A 17315-nucleotide genomic window follows, 5' to 3' on the forward strand; every position below is an offset into this window, starting at 1 on the left:
TGGGTATAGTTTTTTTATTTGCTTAGATGAGCTAGTCCTTGGGACTAGCCAGCAGCTACTTATATCTCGACTTGCCTTGCGACAAACGAGTGTGATATCTGTTTGTTTGCAGTCTTATTTGTCTCTTCGACATTCTTATCGTAAACCTGATCGTCTCTCATACATTCGCCCCCATTGCGCCCCCCGTATGCCCTAGATCTTTGCTTCAACCCCGTATCGCATTGCTTAGATCTCTTCGCCCCCCAGGTGGTCTATGTCTCTTAGCCAAGAGTATGTTTTCCCACGCCTTCTAAGATACCCAAGAAAAAATTTTGACCTTCCGCACACAGCGTTCCGACTGTTGTGAGGATACAAGATGACAAAAAAAGGAGATGCCGGCATCCGTTTTGTAAGATGACCAGTATGACACAGTAGAAATGGCCTCTTCCCATTGTTGGGAGACCAGGCCTGCCCCGTCTAATACTCAAGGAAATGATAGTTTTGGTGAACACGAGCCCATTCTTGCTCGAGTATGTGGCAGATATTGATTTAGTTGTAGTGAATGTAGAGCCATGTAGTTTGGCAAATGGAGGGTTATATGACAAGCAAAGAAAGGTATCGCTCGCTGGGGTGTATTGTGGCAAAATTGAAAGAAAAAAAAAAGGTCGTAAAACATAAAAGACGACATTGAAGGTGTCGAAAGTGTATATATATAGTGTAGCCAACGCCACAGCTAGATTCGCCAAGTTTGCTCAAATTCGCGAGACAGACATAGTGTAAGCAGCGTAATGCTGAACGTTGGGCTGGAGAGAGGGTTTAGAGTAAGCCATCTGGGCATGGCTCAGTGTCTTTGCCCGCTGGCGTGTTCGCGTCGGAGCCTGCTCCTCTTTGCGCTGCTTGGTGAGTTTGCTCATCGAGTCATCCCTTGACTTTTGGGGCGACACAGGGCTGAGGTCGGCCATCTCGCGAGCCTGGACGAGAGTGTCGGTCGACTGGTCCGCCAGTCCCTGGATGCTGATGGAGCTGGTGCTGGATGTCAGGCGACTGAATGTAGTCGAAGTGGAGGCGTGACGATCCGAGCTGGTGAGATCCGAGCTCATGCTAGCCACGGTGGAGCCGCTGACGCGAGACTGGACAAATAGTGCCGACTTGTCCATGTTGAGAGTGGGCTCCTCATAACTATAAGGAGACCGCGTCGTCAGGATATCATCTTGGCCAGGGTACCACTCAGGTTCCTCCACAACCTGGCGTTGAAATTCCCCGTTGGGGATGATCAGGGTTGGTGACAGATCGAAACCCTGCGACTCGGTATAGTTTAATGTTTGCGGCGGCTTCCGTACCTGTCGTCGCGACGCTTGCTTTTGGATATCTGCCCTAGGTAGTGAAAAGTTTGCCGAGGCTGGAACAGCAGGTGTAGTAGGAGTGACTGCCTCCATGAGTATCATGCTGTCTCTGGACACCTGGCTCACGGGGCTCAGGGCTGGCACGTCAAAGCGGCCAGGATGCAGATATCCATGAGCCAACACTGAGTGCTCATCGTTGTAGTCAAACTCGACTGGTGTTGTTTCATCGTCTTCGCGAGATATGTCGAGCGATGGACGGTCCCATGCATAATTGCAGTCGGCCTCTGCCTCGTGCTCATAGCAATAGTCAATGTCGTCCTCCCAGCTGTCACTGAGGAGAACGTCAAGAGGCTCGTTAGTCGTGCTGTCCACAGCTGGTGCACGCTGAGCCACCAACCGTGACATGTCAAAGCGGCCAAGGGTGTCCGATGCGATGCTGGATGGTCGTTGGCTGGAAGTTCCAATCTGCCACAGCATAGGTACTGATTTGCTGGCTCGCAGTGATGAGTTGGTGCTGATGATGCTCGCCCGTGACCTAGCCCTTATAGCGTGCTCTTCCTCTTCGGGAACATTGGGGAGTGCATCGGACGAGACAGCACCTGGCGAGCATGTAAGAGGCCAGTTGTTGGTATTCGATGCCGGCGGGGTTGCACGCGAGAATCTGAAGTCTGCCGGAACGATGTTGCTATCGCGACTGGTTTTCCGCATGTGAAGATAGTCATCTTCTTGGTCAGACGATGCGGATCGCTGCGACGTTTGTGATATGCCGCCACTAGTTTGCGGTCTATCATGAATGGTGGTAGCAGAGGTGGAATCCAATCTGGCGTGCCCGAGTGATACTCGGCTGGACACTCGGGGAGGCGGGACTGGTGGTGCTATCTCGTCTAGCTTGGTTTGCCGGGGAGGTGACTGCTCCATGAAGTCTCGAGATCGCACCTTGATCAAAGGATATCTCCTCCTGACTGGAGACACTGGAAAAATTGAAGACACTGGGGACACGGAAGTTCGTTTTGCAGCCACTTCAGTGTGCTTATCAGAGCTCTCGAGATGCTCATACGACGAGTTTACTGAGCTATGCGACTCGGCGTTGATGCCAACAAGAGAGCCGTCAGAAGGTACTCGCGAAGCGCGTATAAGGGAGTCTTCGGTCTGCATAGTTAGCCTGTTGGCCGTCTGCATGCCAGGCCGGCCATTGTTCTCGCTGTGTGCCAAGTGTTGAAAGTTATATGGCGCCGAGATGGTGTACTTCCTCTTCACATCCGAATCAACGATAATAGAGTCCCTTGCGTTCTTTCTCCTGCTGAAGAGTGATGGGATGCTGTGGTTGGCAGTAGGCAGATTCATGACGGCAACTGGCAGCGGAGGGCTGACTGTGTCGAGTGGAAGATCCTGTGAGTAAATGGAGCTCGATCCAGAGCTACTGTAGTTGCTGCTATCTCTCTTGTTGGACTTGGGCTTGCGGTTGAACAAGGCCTTGCCAAAGATTTGGACGCTATCTGTCCGCTCCCGTGCTTGATGTTGCATGTTGGCTGATTCTGAGCGGCCCGAAGAGTTACGCGACAATTGTATAGGTGCAGAGTAGGGAGCATCGAACGAATGTTCCCATGGAGGGCAGCCCGAGTAGCTGAGGGACTGCAGTGAAGACGTCGAGCCAGAGCAAGTCTGTTGGTTGTTCCGGAGCTTCTCCTGCACCGGTGATGAGGTAGTGGTCCGCCTCACTTGCTGACTTAATGCCCTTATGCTCTCTGGCGAAGGAGGGCCATCGACGGCAGGCTCGAGAAGATCGGCCAAGTTCTGGCTGTGATATTGGCCCAAGACTGAACTTGATGGAGGGTAACGAGGTGAGGACAGTGGAGGTGACGTTGGAGCGGACGTGGCGCTGCTTTTGTTGTTGCGCCGGGCCAGCCTATCCACTGAGAAAGCTGGAAGGGGAGGAGGGCCGGTCCACATTGTGGGCGGCATTTTAAACGTTCGGGTCTGGGCGTGGGTTTAGCGCGTCTGTGCTGGTGATGATATGATGTCGGTTCCTTGCCGGATGTTCCCAGCCCAACCGGGAATGCTGAACAGGGACCTTTCTCTTTTTTTTTTTTTTTTTTTTTTCTCGGGCCAGTATTCCAGGAACCCAGGGCAAATGTCTAAGTGGACCGTTGTCCTGGTCTGTCCCCCCAAAAAGTGTAACCCCAATCTTTCGAAACGCGGTCTGGAGGAATAGCTTCTCGCTACCCTTTAATTGTGCGCCCACCCGAGTCGTGTCTTTTATATGCCCTGTGTCACCAACCCTTGAGACGTGCTGCTTTTTTTGTCGGAGCAACGCTTGGGAAGACCTCTAATCATCTAACGAAAGAAGATTAAACAGAAAGATCTGCGCCGTTGGGAATCTCGTGTGTCCTCCCGTTGGCTTGAGTTCTTCCCGCCACAAGCGAGTATTACGGGATGTGGTGGAGGTTTGAATCGTTGGGAGCTCGTGTGTAGTTCTCAACCGATATAAGAGTAAAAGGAGTGGAAACAGTCTCGTGTGGGAGGATGCGGACTTAATAGAGAGTGAGGGAGGTAGGTTGGCAGAGATACAGTATGTACTACATTATCCACACACACACACACACACACACACACACACACACACACCCCCATAGACGCACGCACGCAGACCACATAATAAAAGCGACGCAGACAAAGAGAGAGAGGCAGACACACACACACAACACACAAACAGACCAAAGTATCAACCGCCGACCGGCTGCTGGTGGTACAGCGGCGCGGATGGTCGCTCCTGTTGGCGGCTGGACATGGGTATTAACATGGACAGGGACAGGGTACAAGGACAAGGTATGGAGGAGACAAAGTTGGGAAGGACCTTTCCTGGTGAACAAGGGTCGACCACAAATCGACATGGGTCGGGGATCACGGCAGGGGTGCCATCGGGTGGAGTTGAAAGACCAGGGAGGGGTGGGGTAGTAAGGAGTGTGTTTGTTGCCTTGCTTGTTGATGGAATTCCTTCTTGTGTGTCTTTTTTTTTTTTTTTTCTCCTTCGGTTCGTGGGCGCGAATTCTGTGCGACCCCAGTCCTGACAGCCAAGTACTGTGTTGTAGCCTGTAGGACCTACAGTGCCCATTGTAGCACAAAGCAAGCGAATTATGGATGATCATTTTGGGTATTCTTGCGAGGCAGGGCAAAATCTATCCTATACATGTCCACAAAAAGGAAGCTTAACACCCGTCTTGGTGCGCGTTTTGACTGCCAGCCTCTTTACCCACCAATGAAGCACATAAAACACCTCAACTACTCTCGAAGCAATATGGAGGCTGTGATTGGTGAGCGAGTGAGTGAGTGCCTTGGGGTAATAATGTGTTCTCATGTGATTCGAAACGGGTAGAGAGGTCATTCATTTATTGTTGCCAATGCAAAATTCCCAGAGATCCGGACCCGAACAGTAAGCGAAGCGCCGGTGAGAATATATTAATTTTGTGGAGTAGAGGAAGGATTTCCTGGCATTTCTTGGTAGTCAATGGTGAATCAATGATCTGGTCTCGACCTAGGTATTCAGCCATTGGAACCGGGTGAATTCAAAGCTCTGGAATCGCGGCCTGCTCATCCGATATCGTGGGTGGGAAGGGGGTGGTGGGTGCAGTGGTCTGGTAAACTTTACTAACTGCCTTCGTGAATGCGGCGGCATGCAAAGTACTTTGAAAGGAAAGATCCATAATACTAAGGCGAAATCTTGTCTGTCATGTAAGGTGTTTTTTGACTTCTCCAACAGGACCAACAACAACACCTTGCGACATGCCAATCTTATAAATTCCACCCATCAGCCCATGCCACCTGCCCGTTTCCTCCATGAGGGAAGATTGCGAAGCTAAGGGGTCTGGCGCACCAGAGTGGGGAGATGGTCGCGACAATTATCTCAATCGGGTCTCAAGCGGGTAGGGCTCTAGCTGAATGCGGAGGGTGAATCAACGATCTTTACTTGTAGGGGAACGGTGCGTTGCGTAGTGTGTGTGTGTGTGTGTGTGTGTGTCTGGTCTGTGTGGGCACGCGTGTGTGTACTAACTATGCTTAAGAGAGGCAGTTGCCCGTACAGTAAGTACTTGCCCTGTCACAACAACCAGAAAACGAAGACCGCCCCTGTACCGTACTGTACTGTACTTACTGTACACATGCAGTCAGTGTTAATCTCCCCCGGAACCGAGCCCATTGCATCTCAGCCTGGCTGCGCTGCACTGCACTGCACTGCACCTGCACGAGCCTAGGTAGGTAGATACATGTAAGCGAGGCGGGGGAACCAGGCCCGGTGGGAGCGAATACCTTCGTTATGAAAGTAAGGTAAGTTAAGGTAGATGCTCAAAGTTTTCCCGAGACTACTGTAAAAAGGGGGCACGTCAAATGTCAATCTGAGTCGCCGACCAGCGAGCAGGGCAAGCCCGGCGTCCGGCAGTACCAAGTAAAAAATGTCTTTCTACTACCAGTAGGTACTGGGCTTAGTATCTGGTGTAACCTATGCCTGAGTCGCGTGGGTTCCCTTGCTAGCTAGGGCTTTGCACACTGCCTCTTTGTTTAATTTGTTCGTTCTTTTGTGAGTCGTCACCTCAATCAGTTTTCCCGTCAAACCTTCCCATTTTTAATACCTATTATAGGAAATACGCGGTAGATTGACGTATGTCATGACTCAACTGCCACAGGGACCTGTCTGTTATTCCGGCGCCTTTCTCTTGATAAATCGGGACACTCATCAAAGCCAAGCCGCATTTTTTCCGTAGTAATGTTATGGTCCCCGGTACGGTTGTGGACATGATCATATATAATTTTCATCACCTGGTACGGCGCTTGCTTCCATTCGGAAAATGATCATCTCTGTGCTAATGAAGCCCAGTCCAGAAATGGCGGTAAGCCCCGAGTGAGCTGGGGATAAGTTCATGCTCTTCGCCCTGACAAGCGCGTCGTTACGCGGTTGTCCATCATTTTGGCGCTGCATTTATCGCTTGTCAATGGTCAAGGCGTTCTGACTGACAGGCATATACCCTTAAAGCACAGACAGTATTGCACTTTTGATCTCCAGACCGACAGTTTGTCTGCCCACCTCTGGGTCTCGACTCTGATTTCTGGTACGGTATTTCTCAAAGCCCCGGTGGTCCAAAAACAGCACAGGGCACCAACTGGTCTTGGAAGCAGAGTCCAGCCTTGTGTTTGAGAGGTTGGTATGGTACGTTGCGAAGCCCGTTCCAACCCTGAACGACTGTTGCTGAAGTCCAAAAACTCGAAACCCTAGCTACCTACCTACCTACCTTAGTTAGGTTCAGCCACCACCAAGTGACATGAAACTGTTCGCTGTGGGGGGGAGAGCTTTTTTTACCAGATCATAAGCCAACAACATTGTTCAGTAGTATAATCCGCTGTCTGCACTGCGTATACCTGCATGAATTCAGAGTGGATATTATAGCTGATAGTGAGACTTTTTCTGCTGATACCTGCCCACCTAGGTAGGTCCCTAAGGTAAGGCGTCGAATTGGTCCCTAGATAATCCTGGGGAATTCAAAAGTGCAAAGATACAAGGTCGCTCCTTTTGCCAAAATAAGCAAAGGCAACCCGAGACTCGGCCCCAATAATGCTCAGATTGGTTCCCCGCCTATCCACTCGTCTATTTCACTTGCGAAAATAAGGGTTCTCTCGTCTTTTTTCTGGTTTTGACGCACAAACTACCTGGAGCCAGTACATACGTTGCCGCTAGCAAGATAACCTCAAGTTTCAAAAGATAAAATTTTGCATGTCGATCAAGCTAAACAATCCTGAGTGGGTAGTGCAACTGTTCAGCTACTGGTAGCGAAAGTGCGTACCCTCTCTCAATTTTTCTAGCGCGGTTCCAAATCTTTGCTGGCTGAATCCATAAGAAAGCGAAGAGTTTCTCCGAGAATTCCAGCTTCTCAGCGAGGTGACGTTCCGAAATTCGCTTCCCATTTACTAGCCACGCTAGATCTTGGTTCATCGCCGGACTGCTGCACGTAGTTCCCACTTGTTTCCTCAACCGAAAAGAGACATATCGCTTTCGAGTCCGAGCACACGCCATTATTTTTCTGGATTTGCCTCCGCAGTATACCTAATTTGGTAACGCATTCAAAATCACAAACTGACAACAAACACTGACAGCAATTGGCTCACCGCTTGCACGTGTCTGAACTATCTCAGAGAAGAAGAACAAAATCTATCCGTTCGGATGATGACGAGTTGGGACCCCGGTTAGGTTTTAGTATATCTAGTCTAGGGCAATCCCATGAGGCTGGACACGGTCCGGATATCATTCTTTCCGTACGTTTTCGTCTGATCTATCGACATTTTTCATGTCTGATAAGGCTGTTTTGGTTTGTTGCTTTTAGCTTTCTCCTGGCTAGCGCGACGTTTCCAGCCCTTTGCACTAGCGTGCAGAAACAGAAATACTGCAATAGGAAGAAGCAAAGTATCCATCCCTGAGTGATTTTACGTTGCAACGGAATCCAGCTTCACCGTACTTGGTAGAATTCTTTATTGGCTAGCTACTCCAGGCGACTTCCTCAGCCCTTTCTTAATTATTTGATTTACTTTTGTTTGGCAATCGCCAGGTCGGAAGCTATTTCCCCGCGCACGTAGGCTGTGGTAAATAGGTTTATACGTCCGTCGCCTAATATGTATGTACAGATATATAGGTAGTCAGTCGCCTTTTACCCAATCACAACAAGCTTTGCGTATCAAATTGATCGTCCATTCCTTTGTCATACAATCCCCTCTCGCCTAATGGTGGATGGTCGGAAAGGATTGGCTTCAATTGATTACTTCTGTGATCCTGCGCGTCAAGGGCGTGGATTTCTTCAGCTGTGCTAGCCAGCCAGCCACAGCAACTAAACTCCGCGTCCCGTCCCGCACCTGAAAGTAAGCAAGCTAACACGTAATCTTCCTCCCTAGCATAGACTTTATCTATTTAACACGTCGATGATGAGCTCACCGTCTGCATTTCCCTATTGATTGGTTTTTATATAAATTGACTAATAGCAAAAATACAATCTGCACGTGCCTCGTAATGAACCATCCGGATCTACATTTTGTGCCAATGTCCAATGGCGAGACCCCCATATTTGGCAACGCGCCAGTGCCAGTTGATGGCCTGTCAGGTCGGTATCTAACGTCGCAGTGTTTGCAAAGCTCTGGAGTGACAGGCTACCTCAACTTCACTTGGATAGCCTTGCTAGCATCCCGCCAGTGGGGATTTTGTGGCCTTTGCTGCAGAGCCCCACACCCACCATGCAAGGGAAGACCCCGCACGGACGATGATGACAAGGAATTTGGGAAAAGAAAAACTGGGACTATGATGGGATGGACCCTTTTTTCCCCTTTGCTTGACTGTTGAGTGGAGGTGATCCAACTTGTTTTCTTGTACCGGTAATTTTTTTAGTTTTATGTTACTTTTCTCTCTTTCGCTAGAAACGACCAATCAAGAAGTGTAATATCATGAGTGACGCGGGCATCCATCCAAGGTTCGATAATTACTGTTAATTTTCGCGTCCTCCCGATCCTTTATAGGCGAAATGAGATTTCAAGCCTCGTTCAAGCATGCGGTTGACGACATCGCGTGCCCGTCAGCTTTGGCCAGAATTGAGATGAGCCATTTTCCCCAGATGTCGTTTTTATCCCTCAACCACCAAGACCGACCGTTACATCGCACTAGGCAGGTAGGTAGGTACCATAGTAAATAAACAAGAACAAGAACAAAACCCCCCACACCTCCAGGAACATGCTTACTATCTAACTGACCTACTACGTAACCAAGGCGCACTAATACTTAGGTGGTTCTGGAAGAACGAAGTATAATTGATAAACAATAGTACACTATTATTCACCTGTTCGGGAAAGGAGAAGCGAATTACTATCAGAGTAAGAACGCAAGATTCACTACTCATGCGCATGCTGTCTAGACCGATTACGTACCATCAAAGCCTGGCGTGTGGTGGTCCAGCCCAATTTGCTTACAGTACCAACATGATTGATGATCTCAACAAATGTGCGGACCGATAACTGCGTACTGACATGCAGGCCTACACCCGATGGTGGTCAGCAGTTCCCGTCCCTGTGCCACACTCATTTGCAGCACTCTCCCAATTTTATTCGTATATGTAATCCCTTCGTAAGTGACGAGGGCACAGAAGCTCAGGCCCGGGAACGGATTCCTGATAATTACGATCAAGGATCTCGGCATTGTTATTGGTGGGCGGGAATCAGCCGTGTCCGTTGAATGGGATTGATTTGACTTTTCTTTCCCTCTACCCAGGTCTACCGAAAACCTTCTTGACATAATAGCCCACACAGGGCTTCGCCAGTGGCAGACAACTGCCAACTGGCGGGCCGTTTTGTGGACTGACAGGGACATGGACATGGGCGGGAGGAAGACTCTGGCAATCTGGGTTGATTTGATGCCCAAATCCAAATCCAAATCCAAAAAGAAAAAAAAATCTCCCATGCACCAACATCCTGGCAACCAGAACATATCCTTTCCCGTCTCGGTGTCTCTACCGGTACAGTAAAGTGGGTCCTCCTGCCCTGCATCGTGTGCCTGGCGGCGGCTTGCAGTCCTGCAGCCTGCCTGCAGAAACTACGGATACCTTCGTGCATTAAGTTAGTCGAGTTGGAGGAAAATAAGAGGGACTCGGAAAAAGTTGATACGAAGGCGGAAATTCGAAGGAATCTTCTTCCTCGGTGACTGTCCTGTTCCTGCATACTAGCTCCGCCCACTCCCCAAAATAACTTCAGAGGTAATCCAACGTTGGGAAGATCTATGTACCTATCGGCCGATTCGAAACGGTTCCCAAAGCGATCGCCATTGCAAATTGACACTTTGGGAGATTTGGCCTGATTGATCTGCTCCCCGGGAAATCAGTTGATGGCCTAGAACATGGATTTGCCCAGAAGTTCAATCATGCTCTCCTCATCGTCTCCTCTCATCTCCCCTCATTTCGTCTCGCCCAGACCTGACAGGGTACTTTTGCTAATACGTAACATGCAGTACAGGCAGTAAGTACCTACCTAGCAAGCCTACCTAGGCTACCTACTACATGAAATTGGGCCTCAGGCATACATTTTGGGCCCTTACCAACAAGTTGGGGCCCCCGCTGTGGACATCACCCACTGGAGGAGCCCCGGGCTACACTACGAGCCTTCCGAGAGGTTGGTCATGGCCCCTCCCTTTCCGACCGGACCTGAGCCGGACAAGTTCTGCAAGACACAGTGCGGTAAAATTTATTGTTATGTATGAGTCTTTTTCCCCCGCCCCCTTTCCTTCGGTCGGTGGGGGTATGTTTACGTGGGCTTGTTTACTATGCTATGTCAAAAAGATGTGCAGTATTATGCATGCTGACAATGCATACGCGGCATGGTGGCAGCATTTTGATTTCCGGCTATGTTGCACCAAGCAGGCGTATATGCATGCACAACACTATGTGATGGATGCACAACCATGGACCAAAGGTAATTAGGAAAGCGACGGATATGTACCGTGTGCTGTCCAGATTCGGACAATTGTCAAAAGGAAAGAAGAAAAAATCCTGAACACTGTAGAACATGGACCAGGCAGCTCCATATTCCCAATCCGGTGCTTTACTTGAGAAGTACATGACATGACAGATGAATGGCAGCTGTCTTAACGGCGAATCCTCGTTTTAACTTGCCGTCTGAACTCATCTATATTCCGTCCTCTTGGGTAACCTGCTTGCATCCGAACCATGGCTTCCACGCTTCTGGGGCTGGATGGGATAAAATTCGCATGTAGTAGCCTGTGGTACGTACCAACCTACTTAACATTGGGATGGCAAGATGGATGCATCGGCCTACCTTACCCAAAGACGATCTCTTTGCTCCACAAGCCTACCCAAAGGTCGAAGCCTATTGGGTTACCCAAATGACCGCAGAATGATGCTGTGTTCAGCTGTGCTTGGAGGACTCGAGCGGCCGGATCATATGTCGTCACAAACTTGGGAAATAGCCGCTTCTGCACAGAGCCGCCATGCCTGTCACACTCAACGCACGCGAGCGGAGGAGGAGGAGGGCGGGCGGACAAGAGTGACAAAGGATAAGTCCAGACTGCTCGATACCGCCGCTTCTCCGGAGACATCATTTACCAATGGCATCTGTACCAGGTGGCTACTTGAGCGGTTTGTCGGTCACTATCGGCGATGATACCATCCTTGCGGTCTCGGATCACCCCACTGGCGACGAGCGCGTCTATAAGTGTTGGTATTATAGATAGGTATGTATGTATCATCATTCAGGTTTTGCGGTTTGTATGCACCTCGAGAGGGAAACACAAATGACATGAACAAAAACCATCCCTGTCAACAGAAGTTGATTATGGTTTTTGGTCCACAACATTACCTTCATGCGGCGGTCGAATCCAACAAATACCAAGTTTGTACCACTGTGATGCAGTACTACCTACAGCCTTCCGAGAAAGGAAACTTTGGTATGTCACTTAGCCTGTTCCCCCAAGCTCGCCCAGCCCCGTCGCCTTTGTATGAGACTGCAAGCGAGCGTTTCGCACGAAGACGCGAACTGTTGGCGAAATCAAAATATACGTTTGGGAAACTTGCGCAAGAAAAAAAAAATCAAAAAGTATCATGCATGATCCGCAAGGATCGTAGACGCAAAGCTGGGTAGGGCTTGCTTGCTCTATTCCCGCACTTGTATTTCGAAGAGAGAATACTACGTTGAAAAAGAAGGAAAAAAAGCACACCCCCGAACCACGAGTATGCATTGTCGTCAACTCCATAGGGCCCATTTTTAGTCATGAATTTGAGTCGTTTTGACTTTTTCTTCTTTCTTTAAGTTTTGACCTTTGTTTTTACTGTTCTTTTTTCTTTTAGTTTTATACCCTGCTGTCCGATACAGTTTGGTTTCAGTCCCGCCTCTTTGGGCCAAGCCCACACTAAATGCATCATACAGGAACCCTTCTGCAGTCACGGCTGCGCTTCCGTGGTGGAGTTTTTCTACAAGGTACGGAGTATCGGAACTTGCGGTGTGAACGACGACGAGGTTCCGGCATTCTTCGTCGAATCTGCAACAACAAACCTACGTATAGTAAAAAAAAGGCCAGGATTAATCCTGACTAAACCAGGCGGAGAGGGTGACCCGGATGGTCTCTATTCAGCCTCCCTACCGGTAGACGGTTTTTACTTTGTTTTTGCATGCAGTCTAGAACTTTTTGCTTTTTTTTTCAAACGCTTTTATCCACCCGCATTGACGCGTTTAAAAAAACGCGCCCTCTTGAAAACATACCGCTTTGGGTAATGTTGCAAGATCATCACCAAAAAAAAAGTCTACAGCATATGTTGCAATGATCTACAGTCCTTGTCCTTTTCTTTAGATCGTGATGATCGCTCAATCCCAGGCTGCTGATCAGTGATCACGTTCAGTGCAACCATGACATACGTGACAGGAACACAACGATGTTGCCTCGGCTAGCTCATCGAGGTTGTTTGTGCTTGTGCTCGGCGCCTATAGTTGACGTAGAGTAAGTTAACATACACGGTAAGTATATCGTAAGTAGTATTGCATATACTGTCCAAGTCAGTTAAAAAAAAAAAAAAAAAAAAAAACTAGACTAAATAAAAGACCACATGGATTTCGACAGGCAGATGGAGACTAGTCTGGGTTTTTGCGGTACCGCATTCGCTTTTGAAATCCGTGTCGCGCACCAATATTGGCGACTCTGTGGTTCCCAAAGGAAAAAAAAAAGCCCCGACCCACAGCCTACCTGGCTTGCTCCGCAAAAAAAATCACGACAACAAATAGCGGGCGAGATACACGATAGAGCTGACGGCATCCGACCAGCCAGCCAATGCGACAACTGGTTCGAGTTTTTACTGGTCCGTAGTCAAAGTCACGGTTGGCTGACAAACAAGCCAACCACTTGTTTGAGATTTTTGGTATTGAGTGCAGCTGGCCCGGTACAAGACGCCCGGCATAGGGTGAAAAAATCCAATGCCGAAAGTTGCATGATATAATCGGGTTGTTTGAGAAAAGGGGAACAGAGATAATGATCAATACTAGGACAAAAACAGTTGTAGTTGCGTTCAGGAACAACAAAAGAGGAAATTCAGCGGCCTTCAGGTAACATGCTACGAAGTAGCTTCCTGTCCTGAGAAGAACTGTCACCACCCCCTTGCCCGCTCGGACACTAGCGGTGCATCGGCAGCAAAAGCATATTCAGCTGCCACATGCCGACCAACAAGGGAGATGGATGGAAAAGTCGTGAAGAAAACGGGGACTGCCGTGAGAATACTGGTTCGATACCGATATTTTTCTTTTTGTTCCCCCCACCTACTGATTCTGGTAAACAATAACAAAACCCACGGACGTTGAGGCTGGACGGGCTGAAAAAAAAACACACACCCAAGTGCCGGGGAGATAGGCAATAAACTTCAAGAAAAAAAAATAAAAGTAAATAAACAAAAGAAAAACAATGCGCTCGGACTTATTTCTTTTCTTTTATTTCTACTACAGAACAGTAAAGGAAAAATTCTTTCGATGCGGGAATGCAAATCCAAAAGAAACTTCCGTGTCCGATTGAGTTCCAATGACAGATCCTACCTACCTACCTACTGACCTTAACTATAGAACTCTGTATCTTATGAAGGGCATGTAATCAAAATCAAACCACCAAGACGCTTTCTAATGTTACAGCAGTATTTGATTGATTTTATTTGAAGACGCAACCTCTGTACTCGGTAGATGTTGTGCAACTATCTTTTGCCCGGTGGAATCATTTACCCTCTCCCCCCCTCTGTCTTTCTTTCTCTTTCTCTTTCCAAAAATGGCCAAGGCCGACCCCGTCGAAACACGTTATTTTACCCCGCAGGTCTTGATCAATGCATTGAAAGCCCAGACCCTCAAAAAATGGAGAGGACTTACTCCGTAGAGAAATTGTTTCTACTTTCTTCTTGCAACAGACGCCCAGTTTTTGGTGTTGGCCAACTTTTATGTGAATCCATATTATCTACCTTGCTTTTGTTTTGTTTGTTTTTTTGTTTTTTTCGCACGATTCCCACAAGAGGAGCACCTAGTCTGTAACTAATTTCGGCGCAAAGTGGCAAGTCCTGGCCCGGCTCCATTTTCATATCAACGAATTAAAACTTGGTTGCCTGGTTTTTCTTGTACGAGGTAGTAGCTTGGAAAGACAACAATAAGGAGTCCGGTGGGGGGGAAGACAAGGTAGTAGTAACAAACATCCAGCTGGCATTGGTCCCATAATCGATCCCAAGGTACGGTTGCGATGGAACAATCAGGTTGGCACCCTCAAATAGTACCTGACAAAAACCTTAGTTGGATATGGTATCCTGGATGACTGTAAAAAAAATTCAACTTCCATTTTTACCTGGTACTGGTAAGATGACGGGTGCGGGGATATACGGCCGACGGTCCCAGTCCATACCCAACGGCAAATCGATTTTCACGTTTCGTCGTATTTTCTATTTGCCCTGGGACCGCAACCCAACCATCATGCTATTCTGGCAGGTACTTTTTAGGGAGGGGGTGCGGTTCCTTTGTCCCAAAGTAAGCAACTAAGGTGGCAGATGATGTTGATGCTTGAGTTTCAGGTTCATGCAAGTGAGAAAATAAAAACCTGCCGTTTCGAGTCCTATAACGCGGATAATATTTTGCCATGGGCAACGGCAAAAACAACAACAGGCTGGGAAAGGGTACTACGAGTAGAGAGAGAGAGAGAGAGGGGGGGGGGTGGGCTCTGTTTTTTTTATCTACCTTTTTCTCGCATAAAAGGATGTTCGATGGTTGTTATGCCGGTTATAGACTTTTTGGCTATATTGCGGAGGTCATTGGTCACAAGGCCGCCAGGTGGACTTTCATCCGATCTGTCTTGACGCTCTTTGCACTGCAGGTAGATTGAATGACGTTTGGCGAGGGCGGCAAGGGCAGATGGACAAAAAGAATGGAGCTACGATATGGAGATTTGGGGATTTGGACGTGGTAGTTTGATCATTACAGATCTGAAAGACGCGGGCGTCAACTCAAGACCACCAAGTGTCGCCGATGGTGTTTAATGATGGTAGGCGAGGAGGTGCTCTCCGACTCGGAAGCTCTTGTACCCGATCTGCCATCTTCGGATTGTGCGGGTTCGAGGATGTCCCCTGAACTGCTTTAATGAACTCGCCGTTCCCAATTACTGGTGATACTTCGTGAGTACTTCTGTCGATCAATGTTGACGGGTGCTAATCAGCACAGGGTTATACGACATCGGGAATTGGGTCCGGGAATCGAGATAGACTGGTGCTATGATCTGCCGCTGGCAGGATAGTACCAGGGCAACCGGTTGTATATACCCATTAGGTATTTTTGTTGCAGGTAGCTCGAGCACCTCTGGAGAAAAATGGAGGAATAACAATGCTAGAGTGTCTTGTTCCTGATGGTCTTTGACCAACATAGTGCTGTAGTAGTGGCAAGATGTAGACATAGGGGTTGTAATCTGTCACTTCTGCCATTATGTTCGAGGGCTATCGAGGTTGACGATATGTGTCCATTAAAACTACCGTTTATCTCAGCTTTTGATATCAAATGTACTCGCGAGAAGCTGAAACTGTAAATTTAGTCGAGATAATCAGGGGCTATTATCCTCGCCGAGGAACTCTGCCATGTTCCAAACGCCCCTAACTTAAAAAAAAAAAAAAAAACAACTTCAGAGCTATCATGAAAAGCAAAAAAAGACAAGAATCCAGTAATTACCCCTTATTCGCTCATAAGGCAGGAGTTTGTGAAGTAGAACAAGTGGCTATATGTGTCTTGACCACGACCTCGTGCGGCGACGGCTCTCTTCTCCCGCGCCCTCTGCCGACATCCCTCACACTCTCCAAGTCATCCGACCACACTCTAGTCTCGACCAAAGAGCCGGAAGGGCTAGGCTCCCAACGTGCCGGGGCTTCTAGATGGTCCATCTGCCGCGACCTGTTTGGGGATGGTGAGACCCGACGGGTGCCAGGGTCGCCTAGTGGTGCTGTGTCGTCATCCGAGGCCCGATGCCTAGAACGACTGGACCAGCGGCCGATACGAGGGATGGGGACCGGCATCTTCTTGAGCGAGAAGATCCTGCGCGCCTGGTGACTTTCTTCCTCGCTGAAGCCCTTACCACTGCCACTGCTGCTGTCGTAAGCCCGAAGCTGAGCGGGCTCGGCTTGTGCTATCGTGTCAATGTTGGGAAGTTGAATATCCTCAAAGTGGTCTGAGCCGGAGGCTGAGTGTGACCCATCCCTGAATAAATCAAAAGGTCAGCCTTCGCTACGATTGTGTGTTCATTGTAACCAAGTGATCATGTCCAGCCACGAGTCAAGTGACTTACCTTGCCACAGATACCTTGCGGTCCGTTGCTGACACAAGAGAACCAGTCCCCCAGGACTGGAGCGTGTTGGTATTTTGCGTGCCTCGTGGACGGTCTGGATCGTACTCCTCCTTGAGCTGTGGTAAGATCCTGCCGAGGCCCACCGCTAGGCAGTATCCTCGCCAGGTATTCACGGCATCCTTCGTCGTGCCGAAGAAGATGAATATAGGAATGGCCGACAGGATGGCAATGTAGCAGACTCGCATGGATATCCAGTTCGCCTGCCAGCTCGGGACGCGCATGATGCCGTTCAAAGTAGGTTGGCTCCGAAAATCTTCCCAGCTGTAAAGCTGAAACCAACCATCGGTGCTCCTAAGGTTGATGGCGAGAAAGGCAATCTGAATGGGGAGGTACGGAGCCACTATGGAGACTGTCATGAGGTAGAGCTTGCGCTTGGCCCTGTTGCTTCTGGCCGCCGCACCACTGTTGTTTTGTTGTATGACCGAGCTTCCGGTTGATAGCTTGCGGAACTGAAAGTGGGTGATTACTGAGATACAAGAGTGAAATGAAGAAACTGTCAGCAGTGGTCAAGCCGAGACCAGGAGGGCACAAGGTCATGTAATCAATCAATCACCCCCGTCCCCCCCCCCCCCCCCCCC

General features: G+C 48.9%; 7 protein-coding genes across 7 annotated transcripts in view; 3 read left to right on the top strand and 4 right to left on the bottom strand.

The window, feature by feature from the left end:
• Positions 1-731: 731 nt before the first annotated feature.
• Positions 732-3272, bottom strand: PgNI_00855 (uncharacterized protein; the record flags this gene model as incomplete). The annotated part of the gene is made up of 1 exon (XM_031120932.1): positions 732-3272. The coding sequence occupies one exon, from the start codon at positions 3270-3272 to the stop codon at positions 732-734; it is 2541 nt and encodes an 846-aa protein (XP_030987082.1).
• Positions 3273-9333: 6061 nt separating this feature from the next.
• On the bottom strand, positions 9334-9825 carry PgNI_00856 (uncharacterized protein; the record flags this gene model as incomplete). The annotated part of the gene is made up of 2 exons (XM_031120933.1): positions 9334-9408; positions 9646-9825. 2 exons carry the CDS (start codon positions 9823-9825, stop codon positions 9334-9336), a joined length of 255 nt encoding a protein of 84 aa, XP_030987083.1.
• Positions 9826-10473: 648 nt separating this feature from the next.
• PgNI_00857 (uncharacterized protein) lies at positions 10474-10859 on the top strand. The gene is made up of 2 exons (XM_031120934.1): positions 10474-10584; positions 10718-10859. The coding sequence occupies exons 1-2, from the start codon at positions 10510-10512 to the stop codon at positions 10808-10810; spliced, it is 168 nt and encodes a 55-aa protein (XP_030987084.1). The 5' UTR covers positions 10474-10509; the 3' UTR covers positions 10811-10859.
• A 152-nt stretch (positions 10860-11011) lies between these two features.
• PgNI_00858 (uncharacterized protein) lies at positions 11012-11445 on the bottom strand (the record flags this gene model as incomplete). The annotated part of the gene is made up of 2 exons (XM_031120935.1): positions 11012-11077; positions 11203-11445. The coding sequence occupies 2 exons, from the start codon at positions 11443-11445 to the stop codon at positions 11012-11014; spliced, it is 309 nt and encodes a 102-aa protein (XP_030987089.1).
• On the top strand, positions 11148-11679 carry PgNI_00859 (uncharacterized protein; the record flags this gene model as incomplete). Its single annotated transcript, XM_031120936.1, has 2 exons — positions 11148-11485; positions 11673-11679. 2 exons carry the CDS (start codon positions 11148-11150, stop codon positions 11677-11679), a joined length of 345 nt encoding a protein of 114 aa, XP_030987090.1.
• Positions 11680-12775: 1096 nt separating this feature from the next.
• PgNI_00860 (uncharacterized protein) lies at positions 12776-13601 on the top strand (the record flags this gene model as incomplete). Its single annotated transcript, XM_031120937.1, has 3 exons — positions 12776-12803; positions 13122-13297; positions 13407-13601. Coding segments are annotated over 3 exons (399 nt in total), but the record flags the coding sequence as incomplete, so codon positions are not given.
• Positions 13602-16078: 2477 nt separating this feature from the next.
• PgNI_00861 (uncharacterized protein) overlaps positions 16079-17315 on the bottom strand; it is a gene marked incomplete at both ends in the record, with an annotated part of 1886 nt that continues 649 nt past the window's right edge. The window contains 2 exons of the mRNA XM_031120938.1: positions 16079-16589; positions 16678-17203. Coding sequence (XP_030988369.1) covers positions 16079-16589; positions 16678-17203 — 1037 coding nt within the window. The remainder of the gene's footprint in view (positions 16590-16677; positions 17204-17315) is intronic.

Source organism: Pyricularia grisea, assembly GCF_004355905.1.
Source record: "Pyricularia grisea strain NI907 chromosome Unknown Pyricularia_grisea_NI907_Scaffold_1, whole genome shotgun sequence".
Lineage (NCBI taxonomy): Eukaryota > Fungi > Ascomycota > Sordariomycetes > Magnaporthales > Pyriculariaceae > Pyricularia > Pyricularia grisea.